Below are 19131 nucleotides of genomic sequence, written 5' to 3' on the forward strand. Positions count from 1 at the left end.
ATGTTTCTCCATTATAAAGGAGCAGTAGAGTGCTTTCTGCTGCACATTCGTAGTGTCTTCGAAGGACCAGCCTGAGCCATTGTGCTTTGCAGTAGTAGGATGGCTATGGGACCCACCATGTAACTAATACTTCTCTGTCATTCATTGAGTGAATCAAATACTAAGTGTAAACTTTACACTTGGCTCAATATTATTTTAGCCTAGATTTTTATATCTAATCACCTTTTGTTTTTCAACAAATAAAAAAACAACCAAAATTAAACATAATAATAAAATAACATCTTTTTGACATTTTTGTCCTTAAAGAGTTATAGATACAATATCACAACAGGACAATTGTAACATGGTATGGACATCATTCACTGCATAGGAAAAGTAACTTGAGGGCATACAATAGGAGCTTTTAAAAGTTAAAAATTGTGTCAATATTTAAAAACAGTATGTTATACAGTATAAGTCTATACTAAGCACTTGAAGCACAGCGCTGCTCCCATTCAAGTCATTAGGGTTGGGATTTTCAAAGGAACTTAAGAGAGGTTTTACTCTGCTCATCATTCATATCAGAATGTATTTATGTAGTGATCTGTACAGAGTATATAAACTCTAATTATTATGAATGAGATTTTTCTGCACATGTATTTCTTGGATAAATGTTAACAGTTTTACCAGGTAATCAAATACTTTCAAAATAGGACGTATATTCAATACAAGTTACAGCTTTTCAAACATACAGTGCACCACAGAACCAATTTATTCTGTTAGCTGCTCTAATGAGTGATGCAGACTCTTATTTACCTCATTGCCCCTTTCAGTCCTGGTGATGTAATCAAAGTCACAAACTACAAAAGCAGTTAGATAAGTTGACATTTTCAGTGTTGTGTTAAATGTGGTAACAGTCCATAGGCTTCCATTCTCATCTTTCATTTCTGATGTATCTAGAACAAAAATAATTTTAGTATAGAAAAAAACTATCGCTACAATACAATAAAACAAGAGTTTGTGTTTTCAAACTAATCTTTTGTACATCTCTTTATTACATTTCAGTACTCCGTATGACAGCACTGGCTACATATATTTTGGTAATAGCACCATGCCAACTTTCCCACTTAGCTCATTCCATGTACTTGAATTATTACATATTACTTGTATTAAGACTCTACTACTCCACTCATCAACTTCTTAATCAAAATCTATGAAGCATATCAAACCGTGCATTAGTTTTGGAATGTGGAAAAGCATAGAACATATTCTCCCATGCTATACTTCTATAATATGTATGTTCATAATATCACTCAAGTAAATATCAAACATGCCTGAGAGTTAACAAATACTTTAATCTCACATGCTTCAAATAAAGGGCCAATCAAACCGTCCACAGAAAAACCTATGGAAGGCATTTCTGAGAGAGGAAATATCTGCAGACTACCTTCACAGATATTCCCCTGTTTTGGTACCAAAGTTACATTACATGCCTCACAGATTCGGTAACCATTGACTTTTCTTACTTGAAATGATGTACATGAGAAATAAAGAATCATGACAATGAGGATATTAAAAGAGACATTTACACACGAAAGGAAGGAATCTCACAGCTTTTTAGGTTTCCTGCATGAATACTATCTGTCCCTCATTTGGCATCTTTGGCCACGTCCAGACTAGGTATTAAAATCGATTTTAGATACGCAACTTCAGCTACGGGAATAACGTAGCTGAAGTCGAATTTCTAAAATCGAGGTACTCACCCGTCTGGACGGCGCGGCATCGATGTCCGCGGCTCTCCGTGTCGATTCCGGAACTCCGTTCGGGTTGATGGAGTTCCGGAATCGATGTAAGCGCGCTCGGGGATTGATACATCGCGTCCAGACTAGACGCGATATATCGATCCCCGAGCAATCGATTTTAACCCGCCGATGCCGCGGGTTAGTCTGGACGTGCGCTTTGTCACACACAGCATCCCACATTAGGTAAGAATCAGTGGTGAGAAACATTGCCAGGGCAGCATATAACAGCTCGCACTGCTGCTGACCCCGTCATGTCTATTCTGTGGACTAACAGATTATTTCAATTATGTGACTGTTAAGGAAGTTTTCATAAGCATCCAAAAAAAAATTTTAAGATACACACAATCTCCCCTGCCCCCTGTCCTTAAATAACAGAAGTATAGCTCTCATACGTACAACACCACAACTTCAGAAGTAAAAGTCATGCAGTAAAATATACTGAGTAAACACTGTATGGTAAGACTCAAAACATGAACTGTTGCGCAATCAAACATCATAGCTACCAGACATGGATATGTCACCATTGAAAGGTGACCCAATACCACCATAACCCACCTTTCAAGATTGTGACTGTGCATATTTGCCTGTGAATTTATAGATTTTTACTAACCCTCTCCGACTTTTTTTTCAGACCTACTTAATAATGTTCCTGCCTCAACAACCCATGTCTCTTAGGACTTGCCTACACACAAAAATTAATCTGGAATAAAAGTAGGGTATGAATTCAAAACAGATTAAGTATTCCCGATTAACTCCATGTGCAGATTCTTATTCCAAAATAAGACACTTATATTCTGGGGGCCAGAGGGAAGTTTGCACATGGAGTTAATCAGGAATAGCTATTCCTAAATAAGTCCCTCTCTCAGGCTGGTTGGCCCTTTAAGGCAAGTTGGACTGTGCCTTGCCCATGACCTAGCAGTTATCCATCAATCTTTCCTCTGATCTAGCCAGGCAGGGATAATTAGTGATCCCAGGTGGGTGTAATGGAGCTAGAATGACTGACCCCAGCCGCAGAGGACAACTTAAATGGAGCTGAGCTCAGCTGAGGGAAGAAGACCGGGGAGAGGGGAGGTAGAGAGTTCCCTCTCACTAGGAACGTAGAAGAAATAGAATCAATCCATGTAGTGGGCCTGAAATGGGGGCAAGATCCAGGGAGAAACTGCAGAGATGGTAGGACTCTTCTTTGGAGAAAAGCCCACAGGGAGTAGAGTAGATTTTTGTGTCAGGGAACCCTGAGATAGGGTTTGTACGTGGAAGCAGAAGACTTAAGTAGCCCGGGGGGGTGGGGGGGAAAAGCCTATTCAGACTTGTTTTGATTTTCATTTGAACCTTTCGGTTACCTCAGATAGGGTTTGAATTTTGTGACTTGGCCGGAAGGCTGAGCCATGGAAGATCTTGTTAGAGGCAGATGCCTGCAAAAGGCACTGGAAATAAGGAGACCAGTGACATTATGCAGGGGCCTGAGGGGGGTGGAGGGTGGAGGCACTCCAGGGAGCAGTTTTCCCCACCCTACTCCCCATGTAGACAAACCCTAACCTCTTCTGTCCCCAAACAGGAGCAGCAACTGCCTCCTTTTAGGAGATGGAGTCCTCCTCCAGTAATCTATCAACAGCACTCTTTTGACCAGCAAGGACTACCATAGGACCATTCAAAGTCTTTCCACACAAACCTGAGAACCTGATCTCTGCAACATCATGTTCTGCTGACCGCCTTCCACTTACATTTCTTTTTTTACAGTTAACTTCCATTCCATGCTTTGTATTATTGCTCTCTATTGCTAGGACAGAACACATTAATTGAACAGAATTTTCAAATATTTGAGCCTTTAGTCCATGGATAACCAATCACTATAGTACAGGATGATACAGTAAAATAATGTGCTATGATTATACACTGTTGAAGTAAATTCAAACCTTCATTAAGGTAACTTGGAGAAATACAGATGTCCATTTTTTAACCTACCTATAGCAGGCATGTTGGAAAGGGCCACGTAACTGGGATGATGGACAATTATGATATTAAAGGTTGCCTTCATGGCAGGTTCATCAAAGCAGGGATAAACAGTCCTGGCATATGTTGGTTCAAGCTGTGATGCAATCAGCATACTAAATTGGAAATACAGATATGGTTAATCCAGCATGTTGCAGCTGATCAAAAACATTATATAGTGCACAAAATCTGCCAAGTTAGAAAAAGAAAAGATAAATCATATACATATGTGGATTTAGAAAAGGGTTAGTCATTATTTAGAGAAATGTATGACTCAGTTGTCCCCCACAGAGATCCATGTGCAGATTTGCAGCTTGTTTAATTTAGCCATTTTAATGGCTAATTCTTTTCTTACATGTCTTTCTTTTCTAACTGATGAGGTCACATTTTTATATATTTGTTCTTATTTTTCTAATTTGATTTCTAATACGGTGTTAAAGTCTCATGCATAGTTCAGACCACTTACGGCAGTCAAGTGCTCAGAAATTATGTAGCCACCCATATTGAATCAGAAGTAGATTTGATGTAGATGCCTGATTTTCTCTCTAATCCAAACTTTCTTATTTTAAAAAAGGTCGAGTTTATTGAAGGATTTAAAGAATTATAGGATGTGTTTATGAGCAAAACGTGCCCCTCATCTCCACCCAAACCAGGCACAGAAGCACCCTACATCAGCAGCACAGCAGCAGTTCTATGGCACTGCGGAACACCATGGAGAAAATGCTTATGGGGACCCTGTAGCACCTCTGTGCTGTAGAACTCTGCTCCAAGATGCCACTTGTGGTAGTCTGGAAGAGGGCTTTGGGGCAGAGTGCAGCAGACCACGGGAGACGCCGGTGGACCCATTGGCCAAATTTTCAAAAGCATCCACTGGTTTTGGGTGCCCAACTTTAGACAATTGAGGAAAATCCTTACTGGAGAGAAGCAGGGAAGATGCTGACAGAAGCAATTTCCATTCTCTGTACAAACCAAATGCAAATACATCACTGTAACAGGGATTAGAGACAGATCTACAGGTACACCACGAGAGGATACAGCTGGAGATGAACCACCTGTGTTTTGAAAACCAGCTGTTGAAGATGGGTATCACCAAGATGAGAGAGAAGATGGGTAGCACCAATGTGAGGCAGAAGACAAGGAGTGCCACTGCCAGCATGAGGAAAGAGAGGACGGGGAATGCACCCACAAAACCCTAATCCAGTAGGTGAAACCAGACACCCACATATCTGTCCCAATGGGTGGCAGAGACTCCAAATTATTTCCTTGCTTTAAGGAAGGGAATGATATGGATGTGTTTCTAAATTATTTTAAAATAGGATGTGAATTGAATAAGATAGGGCAGGAGGACATGGTCTGGTGCCTGGCTTCATTACTGTCACAAATGAACATTTTCACCCTTATGGACAGAGAGAAATATAAAGATCATGGGCAACAAAAACAAGCTTTCTTGACAAAGTTCAAACTTCTCCCTGCATATAGAAGGTCCGGGGAGTTCAGAAAAAAAGGGACATGATCTATGCTGAGGTTTCAATTCAAATGATGGGCTATGTAAGAAAATGGGGAACTGATTGGAGGGTTTCCATGGTTGATGAGATCTATGAATTAATGGGCTTAGAACAATTCCTTAAACTCTGCTACCCAAACCTGAAATAATGGTTAATAGACAAAGATCCAGGAGGCATGACCATATCTGGGAAATGGGCCGACCAACATGCAGACAGCCCATCAGCAAGTGAAAGAAAAATCAAGGGAGATAGCACCAATGTGACCACCCAATCAAGACCCGTCCTCCCCACTGAAGGGAGAAGGGGCTAAATCCAGAAATGGTAGGAGGCAAACCATAACAAGGGCCCAAAAAGGGAACCTAGGGAGCGGGTATGTTTTTATTGCCATAAAAGTGATCATAAGACAAAATACTGCCTGGTGCTAGGGAGATCAGAGGCTAGTTGTAGCACACAGCAGGTTCAGGTGGCAATGACTCCACCATCAGTGGAACCAAAACTAGTCCCATCAGTGAACATGGCTCTATCAGACTCCAAATGGGAATCAATTAAACCCTGTTTCCCAATGGAGGTGGATGGGAAACAGTCCAAGGATGGAGGGATACTGGAACCCAAGTAACTGGTATGCCCATGATCAGTGGACCCCTCATGGATCATTCCAGATAGACTCAGGGAATAATAGGTCTCCATTTTCATGTCCCTGTGGCTCAGATCCACCTGAAATGGGGTGGCAATCAGGGCCCTAACACTGCTGGGATACCCTCTGGGATACCCACTGCTGGGATGCCAGAGGAGGTCTTGCTAGGAAATGACCTACAGTCCTGGGCCTGCACCACTTTTATGGTTACTTGGAGCCAAAAGCAGAAAGCCACAGCCCTTGCCTCAGACCAAGCTGAAAGTTGGCACACAGCTTTGAGCTGCTGCCTGACAGTGTAAGTGCATGGCCTGGGCCTCGGCAGAGTCCTCCTGATTCCCCCTCTGAGGACTGTGTAAGTGGGCCACAGTGATCAGACTAAGCTCTCCCAGTTTCCACTTTGGAAATCAAGCAGAAACAATTAATTGACCCCTCAAGGAAAACCTAGGGCTGCAGCAGACTGCCCTGGCAACTTCCTGGCAGGATGGCACCTGGAAAGGTTTCTCTGGGATCAGAGGTTGTTTTACAGAGAGTGGACGCTCCTTAAGAATATTGAGCCATGGAGTATACAGAGACAATTGGTGGTATCACAAAAGTACCATCTTAGACTACTCAGGCTAGTTGGGACACGTGGGAATACAGCTCAGCAAACAGCACTTACTCCAGAATTTCTATTGGGCTTGGGGTTTTGAGACAGTGCAAAAATACAGTAAGAGCTGTGACCCCAGTTAGAGAGTGGGAAATGGCTGGAATAAGAGCAAGGCTGGCCTGATTCCTCCTCCCATTATAGAGGAACCCTTTCAGAGGATTGCTATGGACATTGTGGGACCCCTTAGCAAGACTACCCATATGGAGAAAAAATATATTCTTGTGGTAGTACTGCTATCAAAAAGTGGTAGCTCTCCTCCATAGAGGCAGACAAGATGGCTGATACCTTGCTAACAACATTCAGCTGGGGGCAGGGGTGGTTTTCCCTGAGGTTTTGATTGATCGTGGGGCAAACTCATGTCTGCCCTACATGAAGGGCTATGGGAGAAATGTGCAGTTCCACAACTTTGGTCATCTCCCTGCTATCCCCACACTACCAGGCTGGTTGAGAGATTTAATGAAATCCTTAAAATAATATTGAAAATTTTGTGGACCAACAGCCTGGTGATTGGGATAGATATTTACCTGTTATTTGCCTATTAGGAAGTTCTCCAGGAATCTACAGGATTCTTCCTTTTTGAACTTCTCTATCGGAGGAGGGTACAGGGCCCCATGGACCCAATGAGGGCAGAGTGGGAACATACAGCCTCTCCCAAGGGAATGTCCATTGTGGAGTACTTGTTGGGTTTCTGGGAAAAAATTCATTGAGCTCCTGAGTTTTCACTGACAGAATCTATCTAGAGCTTGGAAGAAACAGTCTGGCATGACCATACGACACATGCTCTGACATAGAGTACAGGGGACCAAGTTATGATGATCATTCCAGTATTGGAGGCACTGCACATATGCTGTCAGTGCCAAATCCTGAGCATAAAGTGGTCTGATGTTGTGGAAAATGTCACAATCTTGCTCCAGCATATATAGATAACATTTGTATTTTCAGTCAGATTTGGGAAGAGCATGTGACCCCCGTAAGGAAGATGCTTTACAGCATTCAGATGGTAGGCCTGACTGTAGAGGTGGAAAAATGCAAGGGGGGGATGGCAGAAGTGGGCTATTCTGACCATGGAGTGGAGAAGGGCTGCATAAAACCGCAGCCTGCAAGAGAGGAGGTTATTAAGAATTGCTCCACTCCCCAGATAGAAAAACAAGGTACAATTCTTTACTGGGATGGCCAGATATCACCTGAGATTGTCCCTCACAGATCTATGTATAAGAAGGGTAAGTCAGACAAGGTTACCTGGTCCAAACAGAGTCAATACAACTTCTGTGACCTGAAAGAAGACATAAGTACAGACCTAGTTCTGGTATATCCAGACTTTGAAAAGGCTTCCATGGTATTCACAGATGCCTCTGACACAGGCGCAGGGCTGTGCTGATGCAAGCTGATGAAAAGAGGAGAAGCACCCCACAGTGTATGGGAGCAAGAAATTGCATCCCTGAGAAAAAACAACTATGCAACAAAGGAAAAAGAATGTTTGGTTCTGGTGTGGGCCCTCAGCAAACTACAGCCCTACTCTTTTGGATGACATTTCACTGCATGCACTGACCATTTCCCACTCACCTGGCTACATCAAATAAAAAGGACAAATACCACATTGCTAAAATAGAGATTAGTGCTCCAAGACTAAGATGGAAATTATTTGTGTTAAAGGGAATGCAAATTTGGTTGCTGATGCCCTGTCCAGTAAATAAGAAAATGATTCCCCTAAGATGCAGGTCAACCACCCTAGGCCATATTTGTATGTACAGTGCAGCATCTGTACTGATACAGCTGCGCCATTGCAGCACCTGATGTGAAGATGCTCTATGCCAACAGGAGAGAGCTTTCCTGTCAGCATAAAAAACCGCCTCCACAAGCAGCATGAGTTATGTTGGCATGAGAAGCTCTCCCACCAGTGCAGCGCTGTGCACACAAACGCTTATGTTGGTGTAATTTATGTCACTCAGGGGAGTTGAATATTCACATCCTTGAGCGACATAAATTTTTTAGACAGGTTGTAGTGTAGACATAGTCCTAGTTACACCCACTTCGGCAGGGGAGATGCGATATATGGCAATTTCCCGCACTTATCCTTGAAAATCTTTATAGTATTAAGTTTATGTATTATTTTGAGCTGGGGTTATATGTAACCCCTCTAGAGGGGAGATGTGATGTGAAGTCTGGTAGTTCAAAGTACTATACTGAAAATGTGCCAGACAAGAATAAACTTTTTGACAATAAGTTTGAAGTGGAGTTCCTGAGGAATACTTAGGAAGAGGTTAATGCAAATCCCCCATCTCTAGTTATGCAAAAACTCAGCCTTTTGCAGCTAAGCCCTGAAGAAGGGGTCATTGTATGCTCATTATCTCTTCTCCGAGACTGGAGATGAAGGACTCGTATAAAGAAACAGCTCAACTATCCAGCCAGGGATCTGGTTCTGAATCTAAGATTGTCATGAACATGTAACAACAGGGCAAACCCAGTTGTGGGTTTTGAAAGACTGACCAGAGCTTGAGGGGGGGTTGGGGATGATCTCTGGTAAGCATTTTTGCTCACCTAAAGATCTTTTATTGTTTTTAATGTTCTCCCTGTAACAATAAAAGTGCTTGCTTAGAAAGAACTCTGTGGTAACCTAAAATTGCAAGCAACACACAGCTCATAGCCTCGCTAGAGAGAAAACAAAGTACAGCTGGTGGCCTCTTAGGCAGTCTGGCTTGCTGGGGATATCACAGTGTAAATCCAGGGAGCTATACAGACTTAAAGAACTCCAGTCAGAGTGGAGTAAGACATGGTTCTCTGCCCAAGAGGTAATGGCTGGGAGCCAGAAATCATTAAATGGGTGCCCTCAAGGGAGCACAGAGGAGGAATACAGGGGCAGTCACCCTTAAACTATGATAGCCCTCTCTTTCGGTTTCCACAGAGTTAGAGAGCTCCTTTAATCTCTATGGATTCCATAGGAGCTGCAATGGCATAGGCTATGTAGGAGGGGACCTAACGAGTATATCCGTGCATAAATCTGACACCTAACCGTGCCCCTCCCCAACCAACAATGCCCAGTATTGGGGTAGCACTTGCTGTTGGTCTTAGAAGATGTTGTGGGCACCTTACACCACTGCAAATTCCCCAACCCCAGTGGAATTTCTGTCTCTGCCCCCACCCACACACACACATGGTGCCAGGATCTGTGCTAGTAGAAGCTAGCAGAGAGCCTGCATGAATTTGGTACACTGCCTGCAAATAATTCTCATTACAAAGCATAACACTTATGCTGACCAAAGCATTATTACAAAAAGAATTAAAAGTTGTTTTTCCAGCAGATTTCCACATAAAAAGAAAATAAAAGTAAAATGAAAATGCTTAATCTACTGTTTATAAACAGTGGGTATTTCACCCCTAGTTCCTCAGGTCAGGCAGTGGTATGAGTCACTGCTTGTTTGCATGCTTATTTTTAAAAAGATCCTAATGTGACTGAATTGCTAGCAAACTTTATTCCACATTGCAAATCTACCACATTTGACACAAATCAGTCCAAATGGAATTTTATTTTCCTACAGCCTAGGATTGTATAAGCAGATAAATTAACTCCCCCCACCATTCCTCTTTTGCACAAATAAATTCGTAGAAAATGAACCTTTTTATAAACTGTTTTAAGAAATGTTGTATAACAGTGCCAGAGGCTAGCAAAATAAAATCAAAATTAGAGTATTCTCACATACGAGCAACCTGACTGTTAACAGGCTCTTTAAGAATAAGGCATAATTACTTCAGCTATTCCAAGTTGTATTTCACCTTGTATGAAATGAACTAAGTTTAAAACACTAGAAATCTTTTTCATCATGTATAAAGACTTCATGTTTATAGGTGATAAGCTGGCATTTCTGCAATAACTCCTATTACCAGCCTTCTTGCTAGATCATAATAGTATTAGGATGACACTGGAAGTACAACAGTCTCCACCTTCTCCCCATGTCCCAACTGTTTAGGAAAGTAACATTTCTGAAATTGTTAACACTGTTTACACACAACTACATTTTTTAAAAAGCTGTTTACAACCACATTCAACTCCTTTGAACCATGTATGGGGATTGAATCTTGAAGATAGCTTAGTGTAAACCATCTTAGTTTAGGGTGGACAACAGGCCTTAGTATGTAACTCTTAATGGATCATCCTCAGTAATCCATATTAGTCCTGTTTCTAGTCCTTATCAATTGACATAATACAGGCAATTTAAAAAAAAGCAGAATAGCTAGTGGATTGCCCATTAACACCTACCAGTGTTCATTTAAAACACAAGAACACAAGAACGGCCTGTGACGTTACACCCCATAATGCTTTATTAAAATGTGCTTATGAGTGTAAATATGACAAAACTGGAATATGTTTTATGCTAGATATGCCATGTAACATATCTTTGCAAAGGTTATGTTCTACTTAATGTATGCATCCTATTTCTATGCAAGTATCATTTTTATATCTGAAGTTATGAGCGTTGGCTCTATGCTTGTATTTAAAGTGTTTGCTGTAGAAGTACATAAGGCAGATTTGGTCAACACAGTGTGAAGGAGTTATTCAAGTAATTGGGAGTACTTAACTAACAATGGACTTTGGGAGACACCAATCCACATCTAAGCTTTCCTGGGAACGTTCAAACTAACATGTAAACAATGGCGTTGGCCTGCAAAAAGCTGAATCATTCATAGACATGTGACTTGCCCAGGTGACTGCAAAACTCCATCTTGTTGAGGGGATTTTACACAGGAGAACAGAGGGGTTTACACCCACAAGAGAAAAACTATACAAGCCACTGGAAACCCCTCCATTTGGTCTTCAGCTGGCTCAGAAGATAGCCTCTCCACCCCAAAGAGATGCCTGAAAGAAGCTTGAACAAAGGACAGTAACTAACTACAGGGGTGTGAGTGATTGCTGGACTTAGACTAGGAAGGAGTCTAGTCTGTCAAATAATCTTATTGGAACATCTCTGAGGGTGAGATTTACCTGTGTTTAGTTTCCTACTGTATTAGGCTTAGACTTGCATGTTTTTGTTTTATTTTGCTTGATAATTTACTTTGTTCTGTTTGTTATTACTTGGAACCACTTAAATCCTACTTTTTACATTTAATAAAATCACTTTGTGCTTATTAATTGACTCAGAGCAAGTAATTAATTCCTGGGGGAGTAAGCAGCTGTGTATATCTCTCTATCAGTATTATAGAGGGCAAACAATTAATGAGTTTACCCTGTATTAGCTTTATACAGAGTAAAACAGATTTATTTGAGATTTGGACCCCATTGGGAATTGGGCATCTGGGTGCTAGACACAGGAGCACTTCTTAAGCTGCTTTCAGTTAAGCCTGGGGGATGTGGCCGGCTAGCGTGTCTGGCACAACAAGACAGGGTACTGAAGTCCCAAGCTGACAGGGAAAAATGGGCTCAAAGAGTCCCAGCACATCAAGTGGCAGTCCCAAGGGGGTCCTGTGACCCAACCCATCACACAGCCATACTGGATCAGACCAAAGGTCCATCTAGCTCACTATCCTCTCTTCCGACAGTGGCCAATGCCAGGTGCCACAGAGGTAATGAACAGGTAATCATCAAGTGATCCATTTCCTGTCATCCATTCCCAGCTTCTGGCAAACAGAGGCTAGGGACACCATCCCTGCCCATCCTGGCCAATAGCCATTGATGGACCTATACTCCATGAATTTATCTAGTTCTTTTTTAAACCCCGTTACAGCCTTGGCCTTCACAACATTCTCTGACAAAGAGTTCCAGATGTTGACCGTGCATTGTGTGAAGAAAAACACTTCCTTTTGTTTGTTTTAAACCTGCTGCCTATTAATTTCATTTGGTGACCCCTAGTTCTTGTGTTATGAGAAGCAGTAAATAACTTGTGAGTCTTCAAGAATCATTTACATTTGCTATCAAAGGGCAACACTATATTGTGTACAAAATGGGTACCAAGAAAAACTGCACTGATTAGGATAGTACCCAAAAATCCTAAAATGTAGATGAAATTAAGCCAGTACTTTAGTACATATTCCATAGGGACACACACTATCCTTGATCTGATCACACAGCCCTCACTTCACAGCAGTGAAAGTTCTGCATGTAGTCTGATGGTAAAACATGCCTCCCAAATTCCATGGACTTAATCCAATACAACTGAAGTAGGATGAAGGAAGACAAGAGTGTCTTTAAAACACCTTTCTGACTCCTCTAATCCTGACAATGACTCTCTTACCTATATGCCACCCATGGATTCCCCAGCTTGAGCCCCATAAGGATAGCTTTCCAACTACTTTGTACTGTCTGACCAGTGCAAAGCATCCAGAAGTGGGGCCGGGCTTATATTTGACTCCCTTTGGTGCTGTAAGCACTGCAGAAATGTACTCCACAGTGGCTACAAATAGTGCCTTCATTTTTCATTTCCTCCCCCACACTTCAAGACCTGATAAAGTGTGCAACTTAGATCACTTGCCATTATCTATAATCAAACAGACCATTAATGGTTATTGTGTTCTTATTCATATTACTTTTTTCTTATTTGTGAGCTTAGTGCTTATGAGAGGACTAGAGAGCTCTCGCTCTATAAGAATTATAGCACAGATGGACACAGGTTTTCCACATCAGTTCACCAATGTGCCTCAACTCTGATTTGGCAAAGTGAGAGAGAAGTTCATTCTCAATGCCAATTAAGCCTTTCACTTCTATTAAGCTGCCAACAGCTATGTGGACATCTGAGCAGGAGAAACTGTTAGCACAAAGTGATAGAAAACCATTATCTTCTGCAAGTTGTACAGTGGCTTTACCAAAATGGCTATCAAACTAGATTTGAACTGAAGACCTAGAGATGAAAGATGCCCTATTGCATAGTGCCTGGGCTATCTAATCCTCCACTAGAATTAGTCTTCTAAAATAATTAAAATAACCTTGTCAGGTACCTTATTAGACCTTACAAATGATGTCCCAAAAATATATCCATACTGCAGGAGAAGGATTGAGTTTCTGCAGCACAAACTGCGAGAGACTCAGAGCTAGGAAACTGCTACTATGGTAAGATTGAAGACTTCACTCTGAAAGAAGGAGAAGTTTCAAAATAGTGTTGCATGGATCAAGTTCAGATAAAGTCATTTAAAATAAGGAAAGATATGCAAAAACTGACTTAAGAACATCAAGAATGCAGGCAAGAGCAGATAAGCAAAGCAACACGTTAAATCTGCAACCCACAGACTTCCTGTGATTCAATCTACTGTCTGGACATAACTGGAATCTTTTAACCAGACTGCAATCTTACATACCATAGTTACTACAGGGTAAATTAAGGATAGAATGGAACAATTCATATAAATCTTTTTGCCACTTTGCTAAGCTATTTAGGGAGCTACCATAAAATGAAGTCATAACATAAAGAACAGTATGTAAATGGGTACTAAGAATACATACACAGGATATTCATTTATATACTTAGTGGTGTAATTTTCTATGCCTACTTGTATAAAACTAAAAGGGGCTTTCTAAAGAAATTAAGAAAAAATTCAGTTTTCCTTACCTCAAACTTCATAATTAGACAAATACCATTGTATAAAGAGATCCATGAAAGAATGGATGAAGATTGCAGGAAAAATAGAAGAAATTTGTACAAATAAGCTCCTATTGTTTTTCGATCAGGCCAACCAACTTTGCGCGCACGCACACGCACGCACACACACAGAGAAAAAAAGCAGCCATTGGAAGTTAATTTCTCCAGAGTTGGTATCAGTGGAGTTAGGTTATACGACAGTCTCATGCACTTTTTATTTCAATAAAACAAAAAAATTAAGGTTTTTTTTTATTGGTGTGTGTTCATGCATGAATGGATGACTTTTTTTTTAGCAAAATGAATATTATCTATTTGGCACATTCTCATAATATCCAGTCCACTAACAGACAACTTAATCTAGTGAACTAATCAGTAGATTGGGATCCAAGAATGCCAGAATTCTAATTCTAGCTCTACTGACCTTGAGCAATTCACTACTCCTTAAATTATTAAAGGTAAAAAAAAAATTAAAATCCCATTTTCTGATATGTTTTGTTTACCGTATGCATCTCAGTTTGGACAATGAAAAATCAATGAATTAAGTTTCACTTTTGTTTAAATGAGTTTGTTTCCAGATTCTTAGGATGAAATTTGCCAGCATGAAGTCTATGCAGCATGTAAGCACATAATTGCTATTTTGCAGGTTAATTTATTTAAAATGAATGTTTTTATTTAACTTGTACTGGACCAAGTTTAAGTTGATAGTGTCTCTATATTGTGTGCTCATTTTTTTGAAAGTGCAAAGCACTGTCATTGGTGATTTGATTTTTATAGTTGCAGTTAAGCAAATGCTAACATCCATACCACCTAACAACAACATTCACAGACTCCTCCACTCTACATCTAAGTACCATTTTATTCCAACATACACCTGCAGTGCATGCATCTAATTCCTCAAAAAAAAAACAAAAAAAATCCCCACCCTCAAACACACAGCCTGAACTCTAACCTTAACTCAATTAAGATATATTCTCTGCAGACAAACATACAGGTGAAGTGCATAATGTGTCATATGTACATGAAAACATCTGAGGTCAGAGTTAAGGTTTTGCATTTGAGTCTGACTATGATACATTGGATGTGTGTGCTGTCCTAATCCCTCATATTAACATTAATGGAAGGGGAGATCTGAAGCAGTCAGAGCAAAGAGCAGCATAGCTTGCCTCTGTTGAGGCAGCTGCTCCATTGGACAAACCTTTTATGGCCCCACTCCGGGAGACCTGAGAAAGTCTACTGGACTAGAAGTAGCGTTGGCAAACTTAGCAAGTGTGAGAGGCTGGGGAGAAGGAGACATGCAGAATGGTAAGAAGGCCGGGGAGCAAAACTGGAAGCAGAATGGCAAGTTCCATGTTTGTCATCTTTAGCACAAAGATGTCTGTACCACTTGTTCATGTGATGGGGCTAGGTCAGGGGAGCTAATGGCAACAGTGATGAGGAGCTTGCTGCTCCCCTACTGAGCTCTTCTGTCTAGGATGAACCTCCTGTAATTCCTGAGAAGGGGGGGTCCTGCTCTGACAAGCCTGCAGATTTTCTTGAGATTATGAGTAGTGCTGCCAGGGGAGAGCTTGGCAACACAACTCAGAGCCTGGGGAGGAGGCATGAATGACAAGAATCCCAGATGATGGCTTGGGAAGGCATTGTGGCAACAAGGGTACAGGCTGTAACAATAAACTAGGGAGGGAGATGAGGCTGGGGAAGCAGTCTGGGAGAATAGAAGTGGCCAGCAGATCTGAGCTGTTCAGATTTGTCTTTGCAGACCTAGAGTAGGTAGAAAAACAACTCCCCATCTATTTCACTTTAAAATTTGAATGTTGACTTTCCCTGAGCTGTTATGCTTATATGTGTGAGAAACTTGTACTTTATGGGGACTGTAGTTCTTTAGCTACAGGAGGCTGAAAGATGTCTGAGCTGCATTTTGCACTATGGTTTTACTCACATAATTGGTTTTGGGAATTGGTTCTATGGTGGACACCTGGGCTAATATAAATAAGGGGCTCCAGCATCTTTTTGCAAGCCTTCAACTATTTGGTCTGATTTGTAACATCAGATAATCACAGGACAGTCGCTACATATTCTATATAACTGCAACAGTGCTGACCATGTAGTGCTCTTTTTAGAGGATACCGGTGCCAATAATCCAGCAACAGCTAACTTTAACAGACACAAGTTTTTACCAAATCTATTTTTTGTAATAAGTCACAATGTAATTGTGGGGGCAGAGGAAGGAAGAGACATACCATAAAACACAGCTAATACAGGGCCCAATCCTGCAACCTTTACTGTATTGAGTTGCACTTTCTCATACTGAGGTCAATGGAACTGCTTGCATAAGTGCTACCTGTTCATCAAGAATAAGGACTCTAGAACCTGACCTACAGATTGCAAGCCAGCAGAGGGAATCTACAGTCTTGATTAATACCTCCATGACCTTGGTAAATAAAAAGCATGGAACAGGTTAAGGAGCAACTTATGAATGTATGTTACAGTGACTTTTTTCCATCATAGTGGATCTGCTAACACATTATCTAATAACAAACTGTATGGTTGTTTAAACCTGAAAGGCAGAGGGTGGGGGAGGGATATTCCTGTTGTCAGACAAGACTACTTTATTTTTATAGTGTCTTTTATATGTTCTATAGCCACAAAAGTGCTTTTCTTGTTTAACTCCACATAACAGACAAAAAGAGAACTTAAGCTATAGGCAAAGGAGAAATTTTCTTCAGCCAAGATCAGATACAAAATAGAGACACCACTTTCTCTATTTCCTGGCATACACCTAGAGGACATTACTAACTAGATGTGTGTGTGATTGCAAATTTGTATTGATTTTCCTAAAATGCAAGATGTGTTCAGATCTGAGGTTTTGGTTTTAGCTTCCTCCATCTCTAAAAAGCTTATAATTCCTTTTTGGGAAAAGAGGAAAGAAGAGAAACACCTGGCTGTGTTCCCCTCCCCTTTCCCACCAACCACCTCCTCAAAACGCACCAAAACAAGTACTTAGGGCAGTGGTCTTCTGCCTGTTTTCATTTGCGGACCCCTAAACATTTTCAACCAGAGGTGTGGACCCCTTTGAAATCAGACAGTCTGCGGACCCCGATGGGTTCCTGGACCACAGGTTGAAAACCACTGCTTTAGGGGATTAGCCAAAGCCCACTGAAGTCAAGGGCAATCTCTCCATTGACTTTACATGGGTTTGGATCGGGTCCTCTGATGCTCATCTGATGGCACTGTAAAAACAAGCGCCTCTAAAGTCAGGAGGAGCTGGTGTCCCAGCCTTTGACCGGAACAAAAGTGTCCCAAGCCCTTTCCCGGGCGTCATCTCAGAAACTGGCTCGGGAATTAGCCAGCAACTCTTCTGGGGCTCGCGGGAGCAAAGCGCCCTTCGGGGCCACGTTCTCGGAGCTGAGCGCTGCCCTACGCTAAACCCAGCGCTTAGCTGCCCGCTTGCCCGGGCGCCCAGATGGCGCGGCACGTCCCCGCGCGCTCACCTGCTCTGCCCCTGGTCCGTGTAGCGGGTGAGGAAGAGCCCGTCCAGATCCTCGCTCAGGGGCCCCCTGAAGCTGAGCTGCAGCACGTAGCGCCCGCCGGCCCGCAGGCTCCGCCGCAGCCCCAGCACCGCGTACTCCTGCCGCTCCTCCAGCCACAGCTCTGCCACCTCGATGCTGCTGCCGCCGCCGCCCGGCCCCTCCAGAAGGGGCCCCCGCACGGCCGCCCCCCACAGCTCCAGCTCGGAGCTGTGCAACAGGACGGTGGCCGTGTCCTGGGCGCAGCGCACCGTGATGTTCACCTGGCCGGAGAAGACAAAGGGGCCGGGCTGGCCGGGACTCACGCGGGGCCAGAGCCGCAGCTCGTAGTGGAGGGGCAGCAGAGCGCGGGGCAGGCGCGGGTTGTCCCAGACCCCCGGCGGGCGCGTGCTGCCGGGACTGGGACGGGGGCTGGAAGTTGGGGGGCAGCAGCCAGCGCCCTCCTCCTCCAGGCTGGCCGTGGGCGAGGCGGGAGCCGCGGCCGCCCGCAGCTCCTCCACCTCCTGCAGGCAGCGCCCGTACAGAGCCCCCAGCACGGCCAGGGCCAGCAGCAGCGCGGCCAGCAGCAGCGCGAGCAGGGCGGCGAGCTTCCTGCCCAGGTAGAAGCCGGAGGCTGCCTTGGGTCCCATGGCAGCAGGCGCCGGGAGCACAGCGCTGCTTACGGGCGCCCAGTTACTCTCCGAGCGCGGCAGCGAGTGGGGCTGGGGCTGGGCTGCACCCTGCGCGCAACGAACAAATACCCGGGAAGCGCTGGCGGAGGTGGAGCCCCTCCGGCGAGGGGCAAGGCAGGAGGAAGGGGAGAGGTGCCCACGCTCCGGGGCTCCCCTCTTGCTCTGGAGGTGGGAAAAGGTAAGAGGCGGACCCACTTGGATCCTGCCCACCTTTGGCCCCAAGCCCTCAAAGTGTATAATCAAAAACTGAGAACGAATCTAGACTCTCCTATTTCTCTCTCTCTCACACGTTCCTGATGCCTCTCAGCACAATAATGGGTGAGTCAGACACATTTTAGCCCCCGATTCCTCACATTCTAATACCTAATACCTCCGTTTATTTCAGAAAGTTGAAAAAGCTACTAGGGGGGAAGCTGTTCTAGACTTGATCTTAACTAATAGGGAGGAACTTGTTGAGAATTTGAAAGTAGAAGGAAGCTTGGGTGAAAGTGATCATGAACTCATAGAATTTGCAATTCTAAGGAAAGGTAGAAGGGAGTACAGCAGAATAGAGACCATGGATTTCAGGAAGGCGGATTTTGGTAAGCTCAGAGAGCTGATAGGCAAGGTCCCATGGGAATTAAGACTGAGGGGAAAAACAACTGAGGAAAGTTGGCAGTTTTTCAAAGGGACGCTATTAAGGGCCCAAAAGCAAGTTATTCCGATGGTTAGGAAAGATAGAAAATGTGGCAAAAGACCACCTTGGCTTACCCTTGAGATCTTGCGGGACCTACAAAATAAAAAGGCGTCATATAAAAAATGGAAACTAGGTCAGATCAC

General features: G+C 43.0%; 1 protein-coding gene across 1 annotated transcript in view; it reads right to left on the minus strand.

Annotated features, from left to right (window-relative positions):
- The window catches only part of LVRN (laeverin), a 64034-nt gene extending 45764 nt beyond the window's left edge, over positions 1-18270 (minus strand). The window contains exons 1-3 of the mRNA XM_030567859.1: positions 17606-18270; positions 3744-3886; positions 796-935 (exon numbers count right to left, since the gene is read on the minus strand). Coding sequence (XP_030423719.1) covers positions 796-935; positions 3744-3886; positions 17606-18270 — 948 coding nt within the window. The remainder of the gene's footprint in view (positions 1-795; positions 936-3743; positions 3887-17605) is intronic.
- Positions 18271-19131: the final 861 nt, after the last annotated feature.

This window comes from Gopherus evgoodei, chromosome 6, assembly GCF_007399415.2.
Source record: "Gopherus evgoodei ecotype Sinaloan lineage chromosome 6, rGopEvg1_v1.p, whole genome shotgun sequence".
NCBI lineage: Eukaryota > Metazoa > Chordata > Testudines > Testudinidae > Gopherus > Gopherus evgoodei.